This window comes from Natrix helvetica (assembly GCF_964273705.1).
Source record: "Natrix helvetica genome assembly, chromosome: 3".
NCBI lineage: Eukaryota > Metazoa > Chordata > Lepidosauria > Squamata > Natricidae > Natrix > Natrix helvetica.
Genome location: NC_138549.1, coordinates 129,935,110 through 129,962,171, shown reverse-complemented (window position 1 = coordinate 129,962,171; position 27,062 = coordinate 129,935,110). Strand labels below are relative to the sequence as shown.

At 41.4% G+C, this 27,062-nt stretch overlaps 1 protein-coding gene across 8 annotated transcripts; it reads left to right on the top strand.

The window, feature by feature from the left end:
- The first annotated feature begins 1,509 nt into the window (after positions 1-1,509).
- Positions 1,510-20,233, top strand: LOC309389167 (Krueppel-like factor 15). Of its 8 annotated transcripts, none has more exons than XM_081947199.1 (6): positions 1,510-1,667; positions 10,097-10,196; positions 10,314-11,116; positions 11,641-11,690; positions 12,800-12,866; positions 19,692-20,233. In XM_081947199.1, exons 2-6 carry the CDS (start codon positions 10,188-10,190, stop codon positions 19,870-19,872), a joined length of 1,110 nt encoding a protein of 369 aa, XP_081803325.1. In that variant the 5' UTR covers positions 1,510-1,667; positions 10,097-10,187; the 3' UTR covers positions 19,873-20,233. The 8 variants fall into 8 exon arrangements, with proteins under 8 accessions (XP_081803325.1, XP_081803323.1, XP_081803321.1 ...); XM_081947200.1 differs by lacking the exon at positions 1,510-1,667 and adding an exon at positions 1,681-2,447; XM_081947197.1 differs by having other exon boundaries at positions 10,097-11,116; positions 12,803-12,866.
- Positions 20,234-27,062: the final 6,829 nt, after the last annotated feature.

Below are 27,062 nucleotides of genomic sequence, written 5' to 3'. Positions count from 1 at the left end.
TGGGAGTTGAAGTCCACAGGACTTAAAGTCGCCAAGTTTGAGAAACACTGACCTGGATGACTGAGAATCTCCATAGACATACGCATATTTTGTCTCTTTGTAGAGACAATCTTGGCTTCTCTGTAACCAGCTGAAACTATGATTAGGTCTGTCCATATATTGTGAAATTAATTAACTGTGGGTATCCTAGACCAAGCCAAGTCCAAAAACACTAGATAATTCCTGGAAGCCTGACACTCAAAAAAATTGGCAATCAACAGGCATGCAGAGATAAACAACATCTACATACCATTCAAATGAGATAATCAACAAGTCAAAAAGGAAACGAAATGCCCAAACATCTCCTCACCAGCAATCAACAACCAGATGAGCAAAGATTAACACCAAGATTAACACTAGACCAACAAACAAGAAGCAAACAAAACCCTAATCTGACAAAGAAGCTAACAGTTAACAACAGCCCAATCAAGGAACCACCAAGACCTCTTCCACCAACACTGACCGAACAAGCCACTATATAAAATTACAGTAAATCCCCACTCTCTACTAGCACTGATGATATTACCTAGTTTGGAAATGACACATCAGTAAACAACCAAACAACCAGAGTGCCAAGGACTCCACAGTTCAATCCTGAGATACAAATATTCTCTTCTATCAGTACTATTGATTTAACCAGCAATGAAGTCAATTGAAGATCTCACTGGTCGCCTGATGACAAAGCAAGGTCTTGAAGAATTTCCAAAACATAAGGAAGAATGGAGCTAATCTCATTTGGTCCCCCAAAAAACCCAGCTTTAAAGGTTGAAACCAGCCCTTGAATTGAACCCTGAATAAAAATAGCAACCAATGCAGCTCATGGAGGTGTAGTGAATGCTGTTCTAGTCACTGAAAAAAGTGACTTATGATCATTTTTCACGCAACCATTGCAGCACCTTCACGATCATGTGATTTATACTAAGATGTTTGACAACTGGTTCAAACATTATGACTGTTGCAGCGTCCCGGGATCATGTGATCCCCTTTCGCAACCTTCGGGCAAGCAAAACCAGTAGGAAAGTCAATCATTATACTAATTTAATAACTGCAGTGATTCACTTAACAAAGCTGTCAAGAAAGATTGTAAAATGGGGCAAAACTCACTTAGCACATTTTCCCCTTAGCAGCAGAAACCTTGGGCTCAATTATGGTCGTAAGTCGAGGACTACCCCCATATTGACCTGTGCAAATCAACAGATAGGAGAATCTCACGTAGTAACTTCCCACACTTCCTAATGAAGCCTATGCCTTTTAATCCTATTCGTTTCAAGGCGTATAAAACTGAAAAGCCGGGACTTCTGCCCTGGCCGCCTAAGCCAGCGGCGAGAGCAGAATGAAAAATGTAAACACCAAAACCTATTTTGCGCCTGCGGTGAAGTTCCCGGCGATGGTCTGGCTGCTCCTGCCGGGTTCTCGCCCAGCCAACCGGCACGTGGCTCCGCGGCTAGCTGGGCCAGGCGAGCCCCCGAGACGAGCCGTCCAATGAGGAGACCGGAATGGAACCAAGCCTCTCGAAGGGGCGGTCCCCCGGTTTCGGAGGACACCTACCTTCGGATCATGTGAGCAGAGAGCGAGAGCGCCAGGAGGAGGAGAGGGGAAAAACCAGAGCGTCGTAGCGGTCGGCCAGGGTAAGGGTTAAACCAGCGGGGCTGCTGGCGAGGAGGCGCGCGAGCTGGCCACGAGAGAGAAGCGAAGGGGGACGGGGCCGCGGGTTCCGACGGCGTTTTCCACCGAGAAGGTTGCAGCGCGTTATTGCTGTAAAAGGGCCACTTGAGCAGTTAGTGAATTGGGGAATTGGCGCGCGAGGAATGCACTAACAAGCCGCGCGTGAGCTAACCTTTTCCAAGAAAAGCGTTTTGCTGTTTCTCTGCCCCGAGCTAGCTGGGTTGGAGACGGATTCGACCAGCAAGAGCCGATATTTTTGGGGGGCTTGCTGGGGAAGCAAAAGCTCCTGAAAAGCGGAGCTGCCCGATCTGCTGTGTTTATTTACACACACACGCACGCGCCCCTCGTTATATTGGGAACTGCATGAGAAATAAATCATGTGGGTTGTTTACTGCCAATGGCGTGCAAGGTTCCCGACCGCTTCTAGTGGAAAAATCTGGGGCTTCTTGCCGCCAATGGACGGATAGGTTTTCCCCCACATCCCCGATTTGACCGTCTGACTTAAAGCGTTAATTCAGAAACGCGGCCGATTCCTATCCCGCTGACAAACGTAATGGAGCTTCAGGAATCCGGCTAAGCAGGCTAAACTTCCAGAGTGGAGGGTTTTTTTTTTTTTTTTTTTGGCAAGGCGCGTGAAGCAGCAACGCGCCCTCTGTGAACGCGAGTAACCCGAGCCGGCTGGCCGTCGGGGAAGTCGATCTGGCCCCGGCCTATCGGAAACGCGGAGCTCTGTTGATTGATGGGTAAGAACCTGCCCCGTGGCTTCGCCTTGCAGGGCGGGGCTCCTTGCTCCTTCGGCTCCAGCGCGCGAGAGAAGCGACGCTGTGTGTGTGTGTGTGTGTGTGTGTGTAGCGAGTGGAACCCGAGAGGCGAGCCGAGGATCGCGTGCCGGACCGGGCGAGCTTTGTCCTGTCTCCTCCTCCGGCGGACGCCTCGTTCCTTTCCATCTGAGCCGCTCCGCGCCCGGTTCCGGACAAGCAAGGAGCGTGCGGGTTGCGCGAGGCTCGGGATTCCTTTCCTGGGCAGCTTCTCAAGGTCTTGACAGCTGGAAGTGGCTTATAACCCCCTTCCAGTTTTGGCCGCGCCCGTAATGGCTGCTCGGGAAATGCCCTCTTTCTCAAAAAGTTCACCCACATCTTCTTTACAACTCTCCAGCGCGGTGCCCTTTCGCTTGTTTGCTCTCCCCCTTTAAATAGTCTCCCCTCTTGTAAATCCCCCACCCCCCGTTTCGTCACTGGCTGTGTCAGCTCCTTTTGTAGCAGAAAGCACCAATCTTGATCTGGCTAGGAGTGATCCTCAAATATTATCCTTTTGACAGCTCCCCACCCATTTAAAAATTAATGCACCAACACTGTAACTTCAGAGCTGAAGGAGCTTCTTGGATGAGAAGCGAAAGGTCTTCAAAGAAAAACCAGAAAGTCCTGTTGACTCTTGAAAAAGCACCTTTGGGACTGCAACTCAGACTGCAACTACTGGCTCACTCTTCAAGTAGTCTCTTCCACATCAAGCTAGGTTCCCCATAACTTTAACCTTAGACTGTCTACTTTGACCTCACCCCATTCCTAAGAGGTCTGTAAGGGGGTGTCCTACTGTCCCCATTTATTCATATCCATTTCCTGTGTTCATGTCAATGTTTCTACTTATGCTTGTTATCTGGTACATGTTTGACAAACAAACTAACTAAACAAACAAACAAACAAACAAATAAACATAAATAAGAAATAATAATAAAATAAAAGGTTCCAGTGACAGGACCCTGTAACTTGCAACAATGCAAAAGTAGATTGAAGATGTTTTCCTCAGAGATGCTTTTTTCCAATTCCTTATAACATACAACTACCAACTAGGTACAACTTTAGGATTTTGAGAAGGTTTTCCATCCAAGGAGGCCTGATCATCTTAATTTGTCAAGATGAAATCAAACCTAGTTGGACCCGCTTCATTAAATCTTTTCACATAATGTTTTTGCCTCTTAATTTATGTACTGTATCTCCAACAATGTTCTCTTCTTTCTGATCGATCCCTGAGATTAATTGAATCTGAATTCGTCTAAATCTACATACAGGTAGTCCTCGACTTACAACCATTCGTTTAATGACTGTTACTAAGTTACAACTGCACTGAAAAAAAAATAACATGACTATTTTTCACACTTATAACCATTACAACATCCCCAGGGTCACATATTCAAAATTCAGGTGCTTGGCAAGTGGTTCATATTTGTCCCAGGGTCACATTTTCCCCTTTTGCAAGCAAAGTCAACGGAAAAGCCAGATTCACTTAGCAACTGTATTTCTAGTTTTAACTGCAGCAATTTACTTAACAACTATGGCAAGAAAGGTCATAAAATAGTGCAAAACTCACTGAACAACAATCTGTCTTAGTAACAGAAATGTTGGGCTCAAGTGTGGTGGTTAGTCAAGGACTGCCGTACTTGTAGTCCCACTTCTCTCTTCAAATATTCTGCAACTCATTTTTCAGTCTTTTTTTTTGCTCAGTCCTCTTTCTTTCCTGTTCTGTGTGACCACATGTCCCAGTTGCTTTCTCCCTCCCATCAACATTTCTCTCTAGGAAGAAAAGAGAAACGGGTGCAGGGTAGCTGCAATTTGTTCTTGTGAGTTACAGGGCATCAGGTCTGAGCCTAGACAATCTGTATCTTCATGAAGAGATTGACCTCTTCTGGCAGCTCTTAACTCTCTCCAGATTCACTCTTCTCACTTCAACCCATTTTACTTGGCACCTTCATTTTCTTTAACAACACACCGCTAGTTATGCAGCTGTTTCATTCTTTCAGTCTCTTATTTGTCTTGATTGCTTTAAAAATATTTTCTTTCCCCTCTTGAATTCAATGCTACAAAATTTCCATTGGTTAGTGTGTCCATTATTAATGTTATTAATTGAAATTGGATGGCTCAGCTACTGTTTGTATATGATATTACAATCTATGTACGGTAAATAGTAGAATTCAGGTATTTAATTTTTTAGTTCAACAGGGTCTATTTGCTACTGGCAAAACTGGTTTTCAACAAAATTAACACAGTAGCCAAGATAGAGCAATTGTTCTTGTGCCAGATTTTCAGCTAAAGTTTTACAAACCTTTAATTAGTCTATGAAACATCTCAATTTCCATGTTTTTTATATTTACAGTTCCTTGGTGCAGTAGGTAAGATGTCTTTCCTCTTTAAAATAGGTCAAAATTTAAGTGCAAAAAAATGAGAATACTTTTATATGAACTTGGTCACTGAAATCTTTCCACATGTGTAAATTTTTCGCTTAATTTTTCTTTAATCCTTGTATTGTAGCTACATATGTAAATTGATGGTGTCACTTTAGATATTTCCCATATGAAATAATAAATTGCTCGTAGTATCAATACCTGCTGTTTGATTTTAATAGTGATTTATCTTATTCAATCATCATTTGATGCTGATACACATGTGAACCAGCTTTCTGACCTAATACTTAAAGTCTATATATAAATCAAGAGGCAATTCAGTTCAAAGGTGCTTAAAAGCATATTTTCTTCTATTGCCTTGAAGGGTAGAAGATGCATCACATAAGTGATAGTCCATTTGCCTAATCTGGCATTTTATTACTGAAACTGTTTTCGTAGTAATTGATGTGGAACAGACTCCTTCAAGAGTGAGCGAATAGGATCAATTACAGCTGAATTACGGTCCCAAAGGTGCTTTTTCAAGAGGCAACTGGACTTTCTGGTTTTTCTTTGTGAAGATAGGAAGCATGAAAATTGAGTCTTTCCACTCATCTTGATTTTAAATCTATTAATAACATATTTTAAATAGGTAATAATCTTCCAACATAGAACAGGATGGAATTTGAAGACATTTAAACAACATAACATGTTAACTCAGTCATTTTGTTTTATCCATAGGATAAACCCTCCCTCCCTCCCTCCCTCCCTCTTTCTTCATAATATTTTGATTTAGTCAATAAACTTTAGTTAAACAAACCATAGCAGTGCAATATGAAAATCCAGTCTTTATCTGCATCCAGTTAGAGCCAGTTCTCACTTGACTCATTGTTTACACTGAAGATGAAATCACCGTTGTTATTGACAGAGCCTCTTTTGCAGTTGTTGAATGCCTCTGTTCAGACAACAAGTCAAGTTGTCCCCTGTTTGCTTTATTTTTCAGATATAAATATGCCATCAAGTGTGAAGGAAAGAAACCCCTCCCCACCACACAGTTCTTTGGCTTTAAATTGCAAATGAGATTTTTAAGTGGTTCCTGACAACACACACATAGACATACATGCCTTTCATGCCTTCTAAAAATAATGTCAGATTTAGTTCTAACAACAGCCACAGTGTTTTCAACACCTGCTGAAGCTGCTATTCTTTGAAGATGTGAAACAGTGCTGAATCTTTAAGACAGCAATCTTCAACCTTGGCAACTTTAAGATTTGCCCTCTGCTTTAAGAAGTCACTTTCTAGCAATGAAAATAAACACTATTAACCAAAAACAAAATGGGAAAAAATCTGATGAAATGTGGCCATCTGATTTTGAGTTCTGGACCATGTTTAATTTCTGTTGTAACCCACAAAATGAGACCTTTTCAAGTATTGGCTTATTTGTTAGTCTAATATCCTGCCTTTAGTTTAGAGTGCAAAGTACCAAACGTAGCACTACTTTATATCATTTTTTCCCAGTACAACAACCCTGTGAGGAAGGTTGGGCTGAGTCAGAATGATTGGATTGAAGTCATCTCGCTACTACCTGTAGCTACTACGGTCACTACAAACCTGTCCCAGTGTTCAAAGCCCTGGCCATAATAAAATGGAAGAAATGTAAAGAAATACCTTTGCTACATACTGAGATTGTTAATTTGAATAGTTTAGATTTTAAAAATTCCAAGCATGTAGAGTATATTCTCTTTGAATGTAAATTCTAATTGTCCCTTTCATTAACCTTAACACATCATACACATATTAATCTTAAGACATCATACGTATATTTGGTTTTTGGCATAATATATTGTGTAACCCAGGCTGGCTTACCGTTGTGACTAAGCCAATACAATGACTGTTTTCAGTAAACCAAAGCTAAAGTCACAAAGTGTTCTTTAAAGGTAAAGACTGCTTGCCAAGCTTCATTTCCTGTGACGGTGAATCCATGGCCATATTGATTATCGGCAACAGAAGAGAAATAGTTGTATTTGCTTTTACTGGGATATTTCTTAACCAAATCTGGTTAAGAAACATCCATTTTGATTGTAACCAAATGTTCCAGAGGAGAATGATAAGGCAGGGTGACCTAATTCCTTGCAATTTCTGGATTTACATTGCAGGCACTTGCAGTGGGTGTGGGATCAAAAAACATTCCAACTGTTATGAGTGGTGTGTTACAAAATGCATTGAGTAATGCCAGGTCTTTGACCTGAACGTTGCCTTGGGCTGGAAGTGAAATCCTTTGAATGTTGTGCTCTCAAAAATGGGTATGTTTATTCAGGAATGTACCTGTAATTAGGTTTTCTTGCAGGAAGGTGCACACAAAGATAAGTCATGATTGAGTGCCATTAAAGGAAAAGTGCTCTGTCGGTTAAGCCCTCAGAACACATCCAGATAGTTCTGAATTGTAGCATTTAATGAACTGTTAAGGAGTGGGACAGGAGCAAACATTCTTGGGGTGGGTTTTTTGGGGGGGTGGGGGGTCATCCAAATCTTTTTACACAAATTTGAATTCATGTTTGCTTTTAAAAAAAATCCAGTTATGGCTACTTTTGTATAAAATATAAGGAAAAAGTGGATTGAAAAGGTTTTGAATGGATTGATAAAACTTATGTGTTTTACAAAATTGTATCTTCACAAAAGGAACATACATGTATGCAATGAAATGAAAATCAAACATGGATAAATCCGTGAGCTGACATTTCTGATGTGTTTCTGGGTTTTAACCACATCCCTGTGATGGCTTAGTGCTTAGATGCTGAGCTTCTCTGCTGGAAGGTTGACAGCCCAGGTTCGAGACTCAAGTGCTGCATAAAGGATGGGCTTCCGTTCTTACCCCAGTTTCTGCCCACCTTGCAGTTCAAAAGCATGAAAATACAAGACAATTTTCATGGTCATGTAGCCAGCTGTATGCCAAAGGAGCATGGAATGCTATTACCTTCTCATAAAAGTGGTACCTATTAATCTGCTTGCATTTGCATGCTTTTGAACTGCAAGGTGGGCAGAAACTGGGGTAAGGGTGTTGGTACTTACCTGATACGCCTCTTCTCATAGTGGGGGAGGAGTATCCAGGATGGGTTGACCTTGTCCTCTCTTGATTGGACTGAGTCAGATAAGCTCTTTTAGCCACGCCTTGGTCACCAGACTCCACCCCATTATCGACTCAATCCATCAATGGATGGCTGTGTTCATCCTGAGATCCTGAAGAAACTTAAAGGAAAAATTTTAAATTGCTGCAAAAGCAATTGAAATTGCCTCCATGCTGCCTGATCAATCACAAGAGGCTGAGGAAATCCCCAGCGAGGGTAGAAAGCCCGCACAGCAACCACTAAGGTGGTGCGCAGCCCAGGTCATAGAGCGAGCTCCACAGAGGCCTCTACAGCAAGGGGCAACCCCCAAGGAGGCTCTAAGGGTGCCGGAGCGCTCCAACGCTCCCCTCAGGTTGAGCGACGAACCGTGGCATTTTAAAAAGGCCCGGAGCGCCTGCACTGGCAGCGATCGCCAGAGAACATGGTGAGAGCTGGAGAGGCTCAGAAAGAGCTGCGGGAGGCAGGGGGAGGTGAGAGAGAGCCCCCAGCGGCAGCGGAAACCGTGCGGCAGCCTGCAAAGGCACAAGCCGCTTCCATGTGCTCCAGCAAAGAGGAGCTGTTTGAATTTGGAGCCGGGAGCCATTTTGAAACCACGTGGTCCAAGATGGCAGCCCCCAGCAGCTCATAGGAGGCTGGCAGGAGCCAAGCACTCAGCCCTGCAGCCAGCAATCACCGGAGGCACTGAGGAGCCCTTAAAAAGTTAGAAACCATCTCGGAGGCATCAGCCAAGGGTGGGGGAGGCAAGGCAAAGGCCAAAAAGGAAGCATATCTCCACCAAGGGGGCTAAAGAGGCAGACTGTGGATCCACCCCCCCCCCCAAGCCTAACTCCAAGTATGGGTGGAGCCTGGTGACCAAGGCATGGCTAAAAGAGCTTATCTGCCTCAGTCCAATCAAGAGAGGACAAGGTCAATCCATCCTGGATACTCCTCCCCCACTATGAGAAGAGGCGTATCAGGTAAGTACCAACACCCTTACCCCAGTTTCTGCCCACCTTGCAGTTCAAAAGCATGCAAATGCAAGCAGATTAATAGGTACCACTTTTATGAGAAGGTAATAGCATTCCATGCTCCTTTGGCATACAGCTGACTACATGACCATGAAAATTGTCTTCAGAGAATACTGGCTTCCTTGTCCAAGAAACACAGATGAGTCCAACCCTAGAGTCGGATACAACTGGAGAGGGAAACCTTTTTACTACCTCACCACCACCAAACCTGGTTGAAACAAGGTTCTCATTTCTCATCAGGTTGCAAAACTGATAAAATACCAATTTAGATTTGTTGTGCCATGTAATCTGCAGAAACGGGTTTTTACTTGATGCGTGTGCGAGAAAAAGTGTTATTCTTGCTCTGAGCCATTTTCTGTTTTACTGAACAGAGAACATAGGCATGTCTACAAGATTAATTTCTGGTTAAAAATAATTTGTCCCATTCTAGCATAGGGATAGCTGCGTCTGCAGGTGTAACCTGACAGATATACGGTGACGCAGATTTTATTTGTACTGCAATGCTTATTTGTCCCATTGAGTTCTTTCACTGAATATTTTGATACAGAGCATAATATATTGTGGAGTGTTGTATATGACTATAGTATAATAAGAGTCTGGGCTTTCCTTTTATCTTTTTTTACAGAAATATATTTTTATTTTAAAATTGATTTTGTACATATATATCATAATGCAATAACATATCAAAATTTAAACCCTATAATTGCACACTGTAACTGAAAATCAAAAGGATAAGATATGTTGAGTGATTACATTTTTATCCTGCCTTTTCTTTATACATAACAGGAATAATACTAAGAAGAATGCAATAAAATTCAGAGCCAAAAGAAAATGAAAATGTATCACTGACCAAATAATTAAAAAGATAAGGATAGATTTTATGTCAGATCAATGGCTTTATTAACATAACAATATTAGATAGTAGGCGTTTGTTGCTAACTAGAAAGTCATTGGATATTTGGATACTGGTGTAGTATGTTTCAGGGATATTTTTTTTGAATTGGAATGGGAGTTCCTATAAAATTAATTTCCAAAAATCTTCTATATCTTGATTTTGTTTCAGCTAGATGTGGATACCTTTAGACAAGTTTGTGGTTATTTTCTTGCAGGTGGATCTATAGATTTCCCAAGGCCTTCATTTCCATCTGATTTGAATACACACTGTGCAGTTCATCTTTTTATGAGGGAATAGATCAACCCATGGTCTCAGTAAGTCATAGCAAACTGCTATCTGTTTCTGGTCCATTGCTTGCTCCAGCTTTTGATCAGCAAGATATCATATTAGATGTTTTCCAGCCTGACATGCCACCATTAAATTTACTGCAGGACTGCAGCAATGAACAAGTATCTGTCTCAGCTGCTACCTCAAACACAGTTTCTACATCAGAGATGGGTGTCTCGTTGTCAATGGTAAAGAAGGAAGTGGAGAAACCACAGAATACCATCTATGAGGCTTACCTCAAACTGCCAGATTTTTGTTCAGATATCTCTAGAGATTTCATCCCTACATTGGAAGAGATTGAGGAGTTCCTCAATGAGAAGAAAGAACTTGTCAAGGATGAACTGAATGACAGCCAGCCAGGGGGACAACTTGAATTAAAATCTGAAAACAACTTAAGCAGTGCAGGGGAAGAGTCTGCTAATGGGACTGATCTAGATGAAGGTGTTTCTAGTTCTATTCAGGCTGGAGTAGCATCTGGAGATATAAGTATGCATGGAACCGTGGGGACAATCCCTGTTCTCCTTCAGATCCAGCCTGGCCAAGCAGATGATAGCTCATCCATCCAGAATTCTGTGAGTGGTATCCCGGTGGCCCACTTGATCATCAGAATGCAGGGCCAAAACTTGACTGTTTATCCCCAGGTCACTCCAGGTCCTGTGAAAGGCACAGATCAGAAGTATGTACGAATAGCTCCATTGCCTGTTACATTGAGGCCAGAAGTTATTGGAAGTACAAAGAGTATGGAGACCAAAGTCCCCAAAGTTTCCCCTTCAGTTATTCGAGTCCACAAGTGTACACATCCTGGCTGCACCAAGATGTACACTAAGAGTTCCCATCTTAAGGCACACTTCCGACGTCATACTGGAGAAAAGCCGTATACTTGTACATGGCCTGACTGTGGTTGGAGGTAAGTGGGTGACAGTGAAAACCGCTTTCTTAACTAAGTTCTCCAGCTACATCTTTCACTGCTTTTATAACTATAGGCTTACTGTTTTTAGCATAGTTTACTGTTCAATGAAACATTTCAAATAGGTGTAATGGTCTTAGAATTCTGTCATTTCTATTACTATTTCTCTGAACCTACACTGTAATTCCACATATATTTTCACAAAAGACATTCCAAATAGGTTCAGTGAGGCTTATAAAACTCTTTAGGATTGTAGTCCAAATACAGATCATACTTTGCTTGAAAAATAATTTGAAAGGTATTAACCTGATCTGAAAAATGTACACATGTTCTCAACACAGTTGACAGAAACAACTTTGTAAGCATTTGCTAATACTTGGAGAATTATTCTTCATCTTCTTATTATACAATTATATGAAGCAATTTTTAAATAAACAATAGTGTGCAGCTATGGTATTGTATATTTAATACAGAGTTGGACAAGATGCAAAAATAGAATTTGAAAGAATGTCCTTTTTTCTTAGATTCCAGAACCTACCAGAGACAGAAAATGAAGACCTTAAGGATATCATGAGTACAATCTTAACAGATTATATTAAGAGAGATAAAAACAGCTGTGGTGGGATATGACCTAGTCTATAGGATAAATTCAGCATATTCTAGAAGTCATAATGTTCCAAGGGAGGTATATGTTAAATTTCTCAGGAGGACCACAAGGGATGAGGTGCTTGGGACCCAAAAGGAGAGACCGTTGAAATATAATGATGAAGAAATCACCATCCTTAAGCAGATTCCAAAAAAGATAAGAGAGAAAAGGAGGAAGTATTCCTCCTTATCAAAGAAACTATACAATAAAGGAATTTGGTTTAGATGGTTATTGCCAGAAGGAATGTTGATCTTTTGGGAGGGAAACAGGAGAAGAATTAATACAGTGCAGGAGGCGGAAGCCTTCATTAAAAAGAATTTTCCCCTCCTAGAGGACAAACATAGCGAAGGTAATGGAAGAGACACTAAGGTGCAAGATAAGAAGGAGGGGGGGGGGCTGAGGCTTCCTCTGGGGACAGGGAGGAAGGAGCAATATCGAAAAGGCTCAGATCACAAAAATAAAAGTATTTGAAATAATAGCAATTGGTGATACTCTAGAAAGTGACAAAGGAAAATGAATGAACACATGGTTGACAATATAGAATAAGACCTTGTTTTCTGCTTATCTTTTATCTTTTGTTTTTAAGATTATAAAAATTGTGAGTTTTGAATGGGTTTCTATCACTAGTGTGGGAGCTGCCAATTTTTTTTTGTATCCCCTTACCTTTTCCCATATATGTATAAAAACCAATAAATTTTTTTGAAAAAAAAAAGGAATTAAACAAATTCTGAGAAGGTAAAACTATCAAAGGCTGCCAGTCCACGGTTAAAGCAATCTGCAAACATTTGCTGACAAACATGAACAGTATAATTTGCTGTTAGGCTTCCCATGTGCAATCTTTTAGCAACAGAATGTTGAACTGGAAGGTTAAAAAGGCATGGCATTTCTTATGTCCATTCTTGGTGAGAGGCTGATTCACATACAATAGTTTCTCTGTCTTTTTCTGTTCCCTACTCACAAGGTTTTGATTCGTTTTACAGCTGCCTGGCAGCTTACAGTAATTTAGCCTGGTGTAAAATAACTTCTTTCCTTCTTAGCAGGACTGAGAAAAGCTTCAGCTGCTGAATTTTTGCTTGGTGTTCTACAGTTTTGGAAAACCTTAAGGTTAGCCTCCCATCTCTTGGGTTGTGTTTAATGTACATTTTCAAAGGCAGCATGAATTAGTTCCCTGTAGTATTTCCCTTTTCTCCAGAATCCTACTTAGTCTGCAGGTCGTTGGACTTCATGACCTCATCTTTATGTTAACCTTATTCATCCCTCCTCTCCCCACCCCTCATCTGCTTCTTGTATACTTGCTGGACAAAGAGTTCTGGAACTCTTGAAAGTTTTGCACTCTACATATTTTCTTCTGATAAAGAATTATCCACTCATGGGTCAGACTGTCATTTTATTTATGCAGTTATGCTGGTCTTTTCAGTTCTAGCTATATTTCATGGCAGTAAAATTGCAAAGTTTTGGAAAATTACATTTATGTGCATATATCTCTTCTTCAAGCAATTAGAGTTTGTACAGTTTTAAACTTTCAGTTGTCTGTCATTGCATCAGTGGAGACTTTCCAAATGTGGAGAAAGGCTGCTGTTAACAGATGTGTAATTGTTTTTACAGGGAGCTTTGCAGTAATTGGCAGAGCTGTGTTGTTTGTCCCAGTGACAGTTCTGTGATAAGAACAGGGTTATCATATTAGGGCTTAAAGATGCCAGATAACCTCAGAAGGAGAACAAAGAATTTGATTTCTGAATCTTTGAACTACCATCCAGAGGTCATCCAGATTTTTACAATTCGGAATAAGGGAAACAATATGAAAGAACATGTAATTCATTTGTGGAGATGTGTATGGTGAATCCTTTTATACTGGTATAGCTGTCTGTGATTCACATGCTATTGCCTAGAAATCTAGAGAACTGGACTGCACCTGTTCCACTCTATACATTAAGAACTTAAATTCTTTCATGGAGCAGATTGTCCATTCAGAACTAGCTAATTCATTTGTAAAGCTATTAAGAGGGTAGGAATTTTAAAAATTATTTTCTGGCTAAACTTCTGGCATCCCAAATGGTGAAATTACTATTGACTAAAGAAACAAATTCTGTCCCTCAAATATGGTGAAAGAAATTAATGTCTTATGAGCAGCAATCTTTAGGGAAACTTGTGAATTATTTTGGGTATGAGATATCCACAACTGATCCACCTGAAGATTAGTCTATCAATTCTTATTTTGGGGACAAACTTGGAAAATGAGGGCTTCTTCAATAGGAAATGTACCCCAATCCATAATGTCTATAGAACTGCAAGTTTTAAGTACATGCCACAACAAAGCTATCAAGAATCATGCTGAAAGGTTCTTTGGCTGATCTGTTTGCTTCCACTCTTTCAGCTACATAACTTTGGATCCATTCCCATTTTATTGCAATAATGTAGTTATTTTTCCCCTCTAGAACTCTGGTAAATATTTTAAGAAATGGATCTTTGCTGACTCCTCTGATGTGTTGACAATGAGTTGCTTTTAAATGAAAATGCAAGTGGGAGGAATTATGACTGGAACATATTTCAGATTCTACATTATCTTATGTAAGCCTTGTTAAATGTTTCTATCATGTTTTAGTTACCAGGAATGCACTCCCTTAGTTTGAAACTATGCTGCTTCATGGAAGTGGGTACTCTAGAGATTTTAGTTCCCTTCTGGTTGATTCTGGATTAGGTGAATCAAAGCTTGATCCATTTAGGCAAAAAATAAATACTATTATCATCTATCAATGGATATAAGACAGAATATGGTGTCACCATCCTCCTTTATTTCTGGCTTGCTAGGAAGCCCAGATTGGTTACTGTGGAACATTTGGATTTTAGATTTATCTTTGATCCAGAGCTGCTCTTGTGTTTCCTCCAATAAGAGTCACTTAAACAAATAAATTAGGAGGTGGCAAAATCTATTATACCACAGTGAATTTCTTGGTTTTTTATCCAGCTGGCTCTATACAGTGGCAGAGTTGAGTCTTTGATAGAGCTTGAAAAGAACAAGCTACCCAGTTATTAGTTATCTAATAATTGTATTCAGAAGTTTGTTTTTTAGCTATCCTGGTTCTGTTTTAAAATGCTTATTATTGAAGAAGGATAAAAAGAATTGATCTTAGATTGATTCTAATCCAATGGCTTGATGCAGCATTAAACACATCCTATAGCTTGACTTTCCATCAGCTGCGGGCATTCCATCAGCCGCGGGCCCTGGGTAGGGGTGGTGGGGTAGCGGTGATTATACGGGAGGGTCTGGAGCCGAGAGAGTTCACTGTGCCACAGATATCTGGGTGTGAGTCTCTTGGCGTGAAGTGGGGCCCAGGGAGACAGTTGGGCTTGCTGATTGTATACTTGGCTCCTCACTATGCATCAGCGGCCCTGCCAGAGCTCCTCGAGATGATTGCAGAGATGGCGGTTGAGACCCCCAAGCTATTGGTTATGGGGGATTTCAACCTGCCGTCGATAGGCGAGTCATCCGAGGCGGCTCGGGAGTTCATGGCTTCCATGACAGCCATGGACCTGACCCAAATAGTTCAGGGCCCCACACACGAGGGAGCAAACACGCTGGACCTTATTTTTGTCTCTGGCCAGTGGAAGAGTGATCTGGGAATAGGGGATTTAGTTATTACACCCCTGTCATGGTCAGATCACTCACTTCTCCGGCTCGACTCCCCAGGCGCTACCCCCCATCGCGGGGAGGCGGAACCAGAAGGTCCTAGATGGTTCTGCCCCAGGCGACTGATGGAACCTGATAGGTTCCAGACGGAGCTTGGGCCACTTCCTGTAGCCCTGACCCGCTTTCGGATGGAGGACCTGGTAGTCGCATAGAACAATGCGGCTACCGGGGCCTTGGACCGGGTTGCGCCTTTGCGGCCTCTCCTGCGGCAGCGAGTCACCCTGGCCCCTTGGTTTACCGAGGAGCTAAGGGTGATGAAGCGCCACAGGAGACGCCTAGAGAGCAGATGGAGATCTTCACGCTCCGAATTTGACCGAACACAGGTAAGAGCCTATTTACGGACCTACCTTGTGGCATTAAGAGTGGCCAAGCGTCAATATTGTGCCGCTCTTATTGCGTCCGCAGAGAACCGCCCTGCCGCCCTGTTTCGGGTGACCCGCTCCCTCCTCTCGCAGAGGCCGCGGGAAGCCCCCCTGCAGGGTAGAGCAGAGGAATTTGGGGAATATCTGCAGGACAAAATTGCTCAAATCCGTAGCGAGTGGGTCCCCTCCAGTAGTCCAGGGGGGACGTCGGAGGCGAATCTTGAGGGACCATTCTGGGAGGAGTTTGACCCTGTTGCTGCCGAGGATATGGACAGGTTGCGTGGGCGACTGCGAGCCACTACATGTTTACTGGACCCGTGTCCCTCCTGGCTCGTACTGGCATCCTGGGAGGTTACACGAGGCTGGCTCCAGGAGTTAGTCAACGCTTCTTTGAGTGAGGGGTCCTTGCCGGCCGCCTTGAAAGAGGCGGTGGTGAGGCCCCTACTCAAGAAGCCTTCCCTGGATCCAGCTATGTTAACCAACTATCGTCCTGCTTCTTGGCAAAGGTTGTAGAGAGTGTGGTGGCGCAACAGTTCCCACGCCACTTGGAGGAAATTGACTATCTAGACCCGCGCCAGTCCGGTTTCCGGCCCGGTCACAGCACGGAGACTGCCTTGGTCGCGTTGGTGGATGATCTCTGGAGGGCCAGGGATGGGGGTTGCTCCTCCATCCTGGTCCTATTAGATCTCTCAGCTGCTTTCGATACCATCGACCATGGTATCCTATTGCGTCGTCTGGAGGGGCTGGGGGTGAGGGGCACCGTTCTGCGGTGGTTATCCTCCTACCTCTCCGGCCGGACGCAATGCGTGCTGGCAGGGGAGCAGAGGTCGACCCTGAGGCCACTCACCTGTGGGGTGCCGCAGGGGTCGGTCCTCTCGCCTCTACTGTTCAACACGTATATGAAGCCGCTGGGTGAGATCATTCGTGGTTTTGGGGTTGAGTATCTTCTGTACGCTGATGATACTCAGCTGTACATCTCCACCCCCGAACCACCCCAACGATGTCGTTGAAGTGATGTCCCGGTGCCTGGAGGCTGTACGGGTCTGGATGGGAAGCAACAGACTCAAACTCAACCCCTCCAAGACGGAGTGGCTTTGGTTACCGGCGCCCCGGTTCAACCAGTGGGTTCCATCACTGGCCATTGGGGGCGAACAACTGGCCCCTGTGGAACGGGCGCGCAATTTGGGCGTCCTCCTGGATGCCTGGCTGTCGATGGATGACCATGTGACAGCCGTGGCAAGGGGGGCGTTCCACCAGGTTCGCCTGGTGCGCCAATTGCGTCCCCTATTGGACCGGGACACCCTTCACACAGTCACTCACGCGCTTGTGACGTCCCGCCTGGACTATTGCAATGCTCTCTACATGGGGTTCCCCTTGAGATGCACCCGAAGGCTGCAGCTGGTCCAGAATGCGGCCGCGCGGGCAATCCTGGGTAGTACCAGGTACTCCCATATAACACCTCTCCTGCGCGAGCTGCACTGGCTACCTGTGGCTTTTCGGGTGCGTTTCAAGGTGTTGACTATCACCTTTAAAGCGCTCCATGGCACAGGACCTAGCTATCTGCGGGATCGCATCCTACCCCACACATCCCTGCGACCAATTCGCTCTCACAGAGAGGGACTCCTCCGGGTGCCGTCCACTAAGCAATGCCAGCGGGTGGCGCCCAGGAGTAGGGCCTTCTCTGTGATGGGCCCGACCCTCTGGAATGACCTCCCCCCGACATTAGAACTACCACCGATCTCCGCTCCTTCCGTAAGAAACTCAAGACCCACCTGTTCCAATTAGCTGGCCTGGCCCAATCGTAGTTTTAATCTCCAATCCTCCTGACCGGTATTTTAAATTTTTAGGGGTAGACTTTTAAGCTGTTTTTAATTTTTATTATTATTGTGCAGACTCTATATTTAATTCGTTTTTAAGGGGTATCTAATATATTTTTTATTGTGTATATGGTTTTTTAGCTCTGTCTGTACACCGCCCCGAGTCCCTTCGGGGAGAGGGGGCGGTCTATAAATTCAATAAATAAAATAAAATAAATAAATAAATAAATAGACTTGTAGTTTGTTCAACTAAATCATAGTTCGTTTAATAAACCACAATTGGGAGGTGTTGCCTAACATGGTAACACAATATGTGAATCAGGTCAGGAAAATGATGAGTACTATAAAGCTATTTTAAAGAAATGATGTTTATCCAGCAGATCTTTGGTCTTTTGTAATATGCAGTACTGAAGTGTAGAAAGAACTTTCTTTTTCTCTTTTTAACGAGGGCTATCAGATAATATTTTCAACAGTTTTACTTATATGTATGGTTAACCCTTGAACTACTGTATATTTCATTCTTCTTCAATTTTTTTTAATTTAATGATTGATACTAGTTTGTAGTGATAATCTATGACGTTACCAACTGTAACTTTTCTTATTGTAAACTGCCTTGGGAAGACCATAGTTATGCAAAGGAGTTAGTAATAAAATGAATGAATAAAACTAAAGCAAATAACTTGGCACACTTCAACACATACATAAATATTGGAGGACTGTAGCTAATCAAGGCTCTCTTTTTACATATTCAGTCAAATAAAGACTTATTATGATGTCCATGTGCATGCCTGCTCTTAATTTATTTAAATTTATTAATTTCCATTATTTTATCAACTTTATCAACTTTGGAGTTGACATCGTTAGAGGTCAGATAATGGCTCAGAAGTGGTGTCATTTTGATGAAGGTGATGGGCCTTGAACATAAGTACATGTGTAGCCTTATGAATGTGCCTTTAGTAAAGAGCTATTGCTCATAGCCTGGAATTGGTTTCCACCAGTTCCTGAGTGAATGGATAAAATAAGTTAACATTATTCCATTAGAATTGGGTATCTTGAATGTGTCAAGAGCCACATTACTGGAAAGGTCATTTGGTGAAGATTCTGTGTGAGTCATGGATAGAGCTAAGTCAGTGGTAGGCAATAGCCAGAAGCCATGGCAGCAGGATTGCCTCTCACCCCTTTGGAAAGTTTACTTTTGCTCTCTCCCTCTTTCCCTCCCTCCCTCTTTCTCTCCTGTCTCTTTTGAGACAGTCTCTTTCCCTCACCACCACCCTAAAAAATTATTTGTCATCCAGGCAACCAAGAAGAGAGACAGATTGCTCAAATCAGAGAACTGAACAGATTGCTTGGAGAGAGTTTTGAAATTAGGTTGATGGGTGCATGTTACCCAATACTTGCCTTATATTTTTACATTTGAACAAAGATTCCTTTCCAATTAAAAGGGAAATAAATCTGCTAGGGAGCAGTTTGTGTTCTGAGCCCAGTTTGAGATCATGTCTAGCCTGTTTCTGAATTGTTACGAAACAATGGACCAGCGATGTTTCCTTCTGTATCTCTTGTCACATTCTAAATAGAGAAATGGTATTGCACAAAAGCACAATGGCTTTATTAAGGTTTGTGTTGCAAGACTTCGTAGGAAGATTGGGTGTGTAAACCTGCATATGAAAATAAAGTGCATATGAAAACCAGAGAAAGTATAAGAGCAAAAGAGAAGACCTGAGGTACACAAAAATAAAATAACATAAGCCTTTATTGTTGTGAACTGGAGAGGTGTCGTGTCTTCTCTCCTTGAGTCATTTACAATAGCATGCTACATACCTAATGTATATGTGTGAATTTATATGAGCCAACATTTGGTTTATGAGGGAAACTTCATACGTGGAAAAATACTGGTTTCTTGAGATTCAAATAAAGATGACATCCATTTGATTTTCTTTTCTATATCTCAGAAAACTTTCCTGCATTCTGTCGTTTGGTGTTGATGGCACAGTGGGGAAAAGCAACAATCTCTTTTGTTTTAACACATGTGCAATAAACAAATATTTCCTCTTCTGTCTGGCAGGTTTTCCCGTTCAGATGAGCTCTCTCGCCACAAGCGCTCCCATTCTGGACTCAAGCCTTACCAGTGTCAAATATGCGAGAAGAAATTTGCCCGCAGTGACCACTTATCTAAACATATGAAGATCCACAAAGGGTCATTCAGTTCAGGAAGTCAGTCAGCAAGTTGTTTTCGTAATAGTTAACTAACTCCCTGTTTCCTTGCCAAGAGAAGATTTCCCATCAACTCAAAGGACAGCTGAACAGAAAATATGATTTTTTTTTCGGAGATAAGTAATTAGAAAATGACTTGTTTAAGGAGAAAACAACCTCTGTTTCAATGTGCCTTACAATTATGGTTTGCCTCCAAATTAAGATCTTTGACACAGGTTAATAATTGTACATATTTATCTGAGAGGAAAATGTGACCATTCAGGATGTGGAGAAAAACAGCATGAGATTCTGTTTCATTCTAAATGTTGTAAATACTGTACTGTGAATATTATTCTTCTACTGGTATTGAGCTGCACATAAGGGACTGTATTCAAATGTAAGTTATCTTTTTCATCATCTCTCAGCCTACCCTTATTTGAGCAGCCTAGCACTTATTCTAAAACCAAAAGAGTGAGAGAAAATTATTTCGGTTTGAAATGCAGGCAAGTGAACATAAACTATAATAAATCCAACAAACAAATTACTCCATGAATTCCAAATTCCTCTTTTATATTTTGCTATTTAAGTGAGTTTCATTGCTTTCTTTTTCTTTCTTTTTCTTTTCTTTTGGGAAATTTATTTTAGATTAGTGTGAATGATTATATTCTCTCTTAAGAGCCAGATTTAAAATGCATATTCAATGAAGTGCAGATTGCCAATGCCTCAGAATGGGACACAAGGTGAATTTGTACACTTCTTGCTATTCGTCAAAGTGCTGCATTATTAGAGAGTGCCTTCTTTCTTTCTAATAAGGCAAGCCAGAATGAGTCTTGTCCATTTTAATTAAAACAATAAAGAGCCTAATACATTACAATTGATAAAACACTAATCAATATATTATGATATCTGCTATACACTACTGTACACAAAATCCTTGCATTGGATTTATTATCTCCATACAGCAATAGCAATGCCTAATTAACTTTGTCTGATCTCAGACAACCTGAGCATGTCAGATCTGGTTGATATGTGGATGGACATTACCAGGACACTCCAAGGCTTTGGGTAGACTATGAGGTTAAAAATAATCTGAAAGAATAGCATTAGGCAATAATATGCTACGTCTATGTTATTTTCAAAAAAACCTACATGAACTGTCAAGAATGCAGCCCATTCTTTCTTTCTGAGGGAATTTTCATCTTTAATATGGCTACTTTACTTAAGTATTTAGATGTAGTTTAAGTGAACTGCTGGTGTAAAATTTAGGTCAGTTGCATGTGAGCACAGGAAACACTGTACTTAACAAGGCGACACGCATCCACAAGCAAGTAAGCAAGCAAGCAAGCTTCTTATGCATCTCCAGCCTGTTCCAAAATGCAGCAATGCCTACCAGAAGAGAGCATCAGTATATCCTGTGTAAGAGTAGCAGCCTGCACTCAACCATGCTTACTTGGAAAACGGATTCTGAGATACGTTATGGCTTGCCTTAGATGTTTTAGCCTCCTTTCCCTATAGGCATGATTTTCATTTTTTAGCGTATGCCAGCCCAAATTATTTATACTGCCACTGTCTCCTTTCTTTGGTCCAGTGTTTTCCACAAGAGATCTGTACTGTGCCAAGTTTATTATTCTCTCTTTGACCACTCACAGTCTTCAACTAGGACTCTGAATAATGTATAAAGGTGTGCTACAGCGATTTTCTCTTCCCACTGAACAACATTCTGTTGGCATAAATAACAAAAATATTTTAAAAGCACCTCCAATATGCCCTACTATGGCACAACAAATTGTACTGAAAAATCCTCAAAGCAAGTTGTATTTGCAGATACAGAAATCCAGAATTCATTTGCCCAACTATGTAAATATGTTTATTTATTAAGCATATTTCTATGCTGTTGCAATTTAAATGCTCTCAGCAGCATCAATAGATTAAATAATACCATTTAAAACAACCATGGTACAATTTTAAAATCCGAACATAGAAATAAGAGTAGAAGAGAATGACAAGGCAGTAATCATAAAAATATTTTTGCATATATCATAAGAGATAAAACTTGAATCAAAGTTCTTCCTAAGTTGTGCCTTACTTCTTACTTCCTTACTTCTGAATGGAAAATGTCTTCTGACAACCCAAATAATCTCTTTTTCATTATTTCATGAATAGGAGAAATAATTGGCAAATTGATTTCCAAGGATCTGTTGATGTAGCAACCATGTTCCCTAAAAGAAAAATAAAGCTGAAATATATTATAATAGGTTGTAGATATTGAGCTTCAAATAACAGAATAAAATTAACAGAGCATTCAATAGTGGAACTAATTGTCCAAAGAAATAGTAGGATTTCCATTGTAGGAGATGTTCAGGAGAAAGCTGAAGAGCTGTCTTCTAGGGATAATTTCGATTCCTATCCTGAGCAGGATGTTGACCCAATAGCCTCTTTCAACACTCTGATTCTATGAGATTTGAATTAATACCACCATTATATAGCATATGCATATTCCTACACATGTAACACCATTTATCCAACATATAAACACACAGGAATTACGGAATTCTTTTCCCTTTGGGAGTTATTTGGACTCAGAGAACTTAATTTCCCCCCATAATTTCTACCATTCTTTAAAAATGCTGTTTTTGAAAAAGCAAGCCCTAATATAAACTCATATGTATTCTACAGTTGTGGTAGATTTGTGTAATCTCTGGTTATATGTTTTATAGGGGATTTTTTTTTCTTGCACAATAGGGCTGCCAATTTATTTTATCTTTGTTATAAAGAGTTAGGTTGACAACCAGGAGGCAGTGGGAGATGGTGCATGATCTTTATTGGGAACCATTGGATGTACATATCAGATGTTGCTTCAAATCCTCTCTAAGATTCATTGATCATTGCATTTTAGATGAATAAATATAGTGCATTACTTTTAGGAGCTTTTCAGTTCCCACTGCTGTTGTCAGACAGAATATCTAGAGTGGAACAGAATGGTACGTACAGTCTGTTTCCCTTTGAGCTTTGAGGCAGTATGAGAGAGAATGTTTTACATGATTTTCACCCTTCCCTCATTTTATTACAATTATTTTTACATAATATATATATAGTAGGGGGTGGTTTCAGTTACACTACTTACCAGGAGGCAACAGACTATTGTAGTTTCATCCTTATTAGGAATCATCAGATGTATATAGCCAGATTCTTATTCGATAGGATTCAAACCCTTTAGTGCAAGGATCCCCAGCCCCTGGGCTGTGACCCACTACCGGGCCGTGGCCTATTTGGAATTGGGACATGCGATTGGCTGGCTGGCCTGCTCAACTTGTGCAAGCAGCAAGCCGACGGGCACTTGAGTGTAGCCAAGCTGCATGCATGCATGCCAGCCCACCACTTGTGCAAGGACTGTGTGGGTACGCATGTGCATGCACCATCCATCCCGCTTCTCGTGCCACCCAGTTCCCCTTTCCCTCTACCCCCAGCCCCCTGCCGGGCTGCCCAACCACAAAGATTGTGGACTGCTGTTTTACTGGGAATCAGATGTATAAATTATTGTGTGGGTTTTGGCAGAATAGGCATGGTTGATTAGTGAATGTGGAGATAGTTTGGAAAACCACTTTGCTATAAACATCATTTAATGACCATGCTCTTGAATCACTCAGTACATTTTTTCTCACAGGACTCATGTGAAAAGGTTTTTTTTTTTGGCAAATCAATATTTTTTTTATCCTGTTGGGAATTCCTTGAGAGAAGACTAGGATGCAAATGTTATAACAAATAACTGCAGCTCATGCAATGGTTGTTTGAAGAAGTAAATTGTACAATAAGAAGTGAAAATATAAGATTACAATCTATGATGGATATATATCAATGATTTAAACACAATCACAATTTCCAAATCATGCTCACTTATGGTTTTATGATATTTATTGCTGCATGTTCTTGACTGAACTTGGCAAAATTGTAAATCTTTTTATTTTTTACAAGTAATACTTGTAAACAGTTACTAAAAATATATAAAATAAGGAATAAAAAATAGTTCAAAAACACGAATCTTGTGTTGGTTGCATAAACATTGAGCCAGTCCCTGAAGAATATTAAAACAAATGACCTTTTAGCTGTGTCATCATAACTTAGGCCAGGCAAAGATATACCAGCATGCTATGCTTGGTTAGCATAACCCCACTTGAGTATTTTATAGCTCAGAAAAAATTCAGACCATAATTGTTAGCTTATAGTTTTCTACAAACCCCCCAAAACAGATGAAATTGGTAATTAAATTAGACATGCTGTATGAACATAATACTAAATCTTTCTGAAACTTCGGAGCCTTTCTGAAACTTCTATAACTGAATATATAAATAATTAGTGTTACATTAAAACTTAAGTAACTACATCATGCCAAAGAGGAGGCTTACAGGAAAGAAGACAAGATTGCAGTTTGCCTACTGAGCAAATAGATCATCAGATAATCCTGTCAATATGGCACTGCACTACATCTTGCAACAGGGACCAATGCATGGGTCCTTTTTGTAGACTTCAGCTCGCATTGAATATTATAATTCCAGAAATTCTTCGCTCACTGATTCATCTAGCTGTGCCTCTCCATACTTGTAGGTGGATTATTAACTTTTTGATAGATAAGCAGCATCAGGTGACCCTAGGGAAAATCACATCAAGTACCTGGCCTGGCACAGGCACCCTTCAGGGCTGTGTTCTCTCTCCGTTGCTCTTTTCTCCCTACAGTATACAAAATACTGCATATCTAGGGATCTCTCTGTTAAAATACTGAAGTTTGCAGATGATAGAAGTCCCATTGGTCTCATTTGTGAGAGTGAAGACTCTGCATATAGACAGGAGGTTGAACAACTAGTCCCGTGGGGCAGCCGGAACAATCTCGAGCTGACCATGCTTAAAAATGTAGAGATGAGAGTGGATTTTAGGAAGAGATTTTCTACTCTACTACCTCTTACTATATTTGACAGAACAGTATCAGCAGTAGAAATCTTAAAGGTTTTGGGTCCTATAATCTCCCAGGATTTGAAATGGACACCGAACATTAGAACCATCATTAAAACGGCACAACAAAGAATGGTCTTCCTGCATCAACTAAGGAAGTTCAGCCTGCCCCAAGAGTTCTTGATACAGTTCCACAGAGGAATTATTGAGTCTGTAATCTGTATTTATATATAATATATAATTTGGTACAGAAACCAACAGGACAGATACAGACTCCAAGAGATAGTTAGGACTGCAAACAAAAAACAAAATAAAACACAATGGCAACCAGCCTGCGTCCCATAGAAGACCTGTATATTATGCAGGCCAGGAGGGCTGAGAAAATATAGACCCTTTACATCCTGAACAAAAACTGTTTCAACTCCTCCCCTTGCTGCTATAGGGCCGTGATAGCAAACCTATGGCACGAGTGCAAGAGGTGGCATGCAGAGCCCTCTCTGTAGGCATGCGCACCGTCATCAACTGCTCTTCTGGTTTCCGGCACGCGCATGCACATAGGCCAGCCGAACCTCACACATGCCGGAGCCCTGGAAGCCCTGGTTTCCAGCACTCTAGCACGTGCAAATACCAGCTGGCTGGCACATGTGCACGCCTGGAACCTGAAGACCAGGTGGCCAGTGCATGCATGTGCACTGACCAGGTGGTATTCTGGTTTCCGGAGCTCTGGTGCATGCGAAGACCAGCTGACCAGGGCGCATGTGCGTGCTGGAAACCAGAAGACTAGGTAGCCGTCAAGTTAAGACCAGGTGGCCAGCACGCACATGTGCACTGGCCAGCTGATCTTCAAGTTTCTGGGGCTCTGGTGCATGTGTTCCAGTTTGGGCACTCGGTACTGAAAAGGTTCTTCATCACTTCTATAGGGCATTGTATGCCAAAACAACTTTACACAGGGACAGTTTCTTCCCTTGTGCCATCACTCTGCTGAACCCCTAATTCTCACAGTACTGTCTTATGCTTAAATATATTTATCCTTGTTGTATGTTGTAGTGTTATTGTCCCTCCCACCTTCTTTACATCCCCTTCTTTTTTGTATCATTATTATGATTATTATTACTCTGTTGCTTTCCATGTGTACTGAGAGCTTTTGCCCCAGAGACAAATTCCTTGTGTGTCTAGTCATACTTGGCAAATAAAATATTCTATTCTACCCAACTAAAACAACAAAGCTTGCCAATAATGCAGGACTAAACAATAGTTCCTATGTTGCTCTTATTGCACCAAGAGTCCTTCCACAATCACATGTGACAAGTGAATTTGCTTCATTTGCCCCATTAGAAAGTGGGTGGCCTGAATATATTGTTTCCCCAGAACAGGTGTCTAAACACGGTCTCCATGTTTGAGATAATTTGTTGATTTGACTGGCTGGAAAATGTGTGGTCTAGGCTGTTCTGCCTTTAAAAAAAATCTGTATTCTTATTATGTTTGTTGGAATATTTTATTTATTACAACTTCATTCTGATCTGTAATGATAAAAACATTATGAAATTAAGTTGTTTATTCTTTATCTATGAGCAATGACAACAAGAAATACCCCCTCCATCTAGCATAGGTTATATACATTCCAATCAGCCCCTCTTATAGAATACCACCCCTTACCCAGGCACCCATTTCTGTCCTCACATCATTTTTATGAGAAGCTTCCTTCCTTCTAAGTTTTCTGAGAATATTTATCTAAGGAGAAGCCTCCCTTGGAACTTATACCTTATCTCAGTTGGCTGGATAAGCTACTTTCAAGGTCTGTGAACCATGAAATGTTCTAGCTTCTCGGTTCTTTTATGTCTGCACTATATGAAATGCAAGATGCAGGGCGGGGGAGATCTCTGAATTTCAAACCAGAAGCCTCTGATAGTAGCCTCCCACCCCCACTGTTTTTTTCATGTTCAGGGTTGGAAGTAATAATGTTAATAAAGATTAAAAAAAAACATTAACGTTGTTAAAAATAAGGAAACCAGGCCTCAAGGCATGCGGCAAAACGAAATGAGTGCTCTCTAAAGAATGATTTGTTTTGAATTGCCATTAAGCAAATACTGTAGCTCTAACCCTCATAACTTGCATCACTTTCTAGCTCTGCTGTTTTTCTGACTGTCTGATAAAAGCAAAACTCCCACTTACAAAATACTGCAATGACCAGAAAGCCTTGCGGAAAGGAGGTGGGAAGAAACTTCTCATTGGCCCAATAAATCACTCAGGGTATCGTGATTGGGCTTTTACCTTCCTTTCCACAGGGGAGCGGCGGAAA

Excerpts from the sequence above, each read along its gene's own strand:
- LOC309389167 (XM_081947195.1), top strand. The coding sequence starts at position 10,188 with ATGGTCTCAGTAAGTCATAGCAAACTGCTATCTGTTTCTGGTCCATTG. Across the intron at positions 11,117-11,640 it reads TGGCCTGACTGTGGTTGGAG|ATTCCAGAACCTACCAGAGA; the intron begins GTAAGTGGGTGA and ends CTTTTTTCTTAG. Across the intron at positions 12,867-19,691 it reads CAGTTTTGGAAAACCTTAAG|GTTTTCCCGTTCAGATGAGC; the intron begins GTTAGCCTCCCA and ends TCTGTCTGGCAG.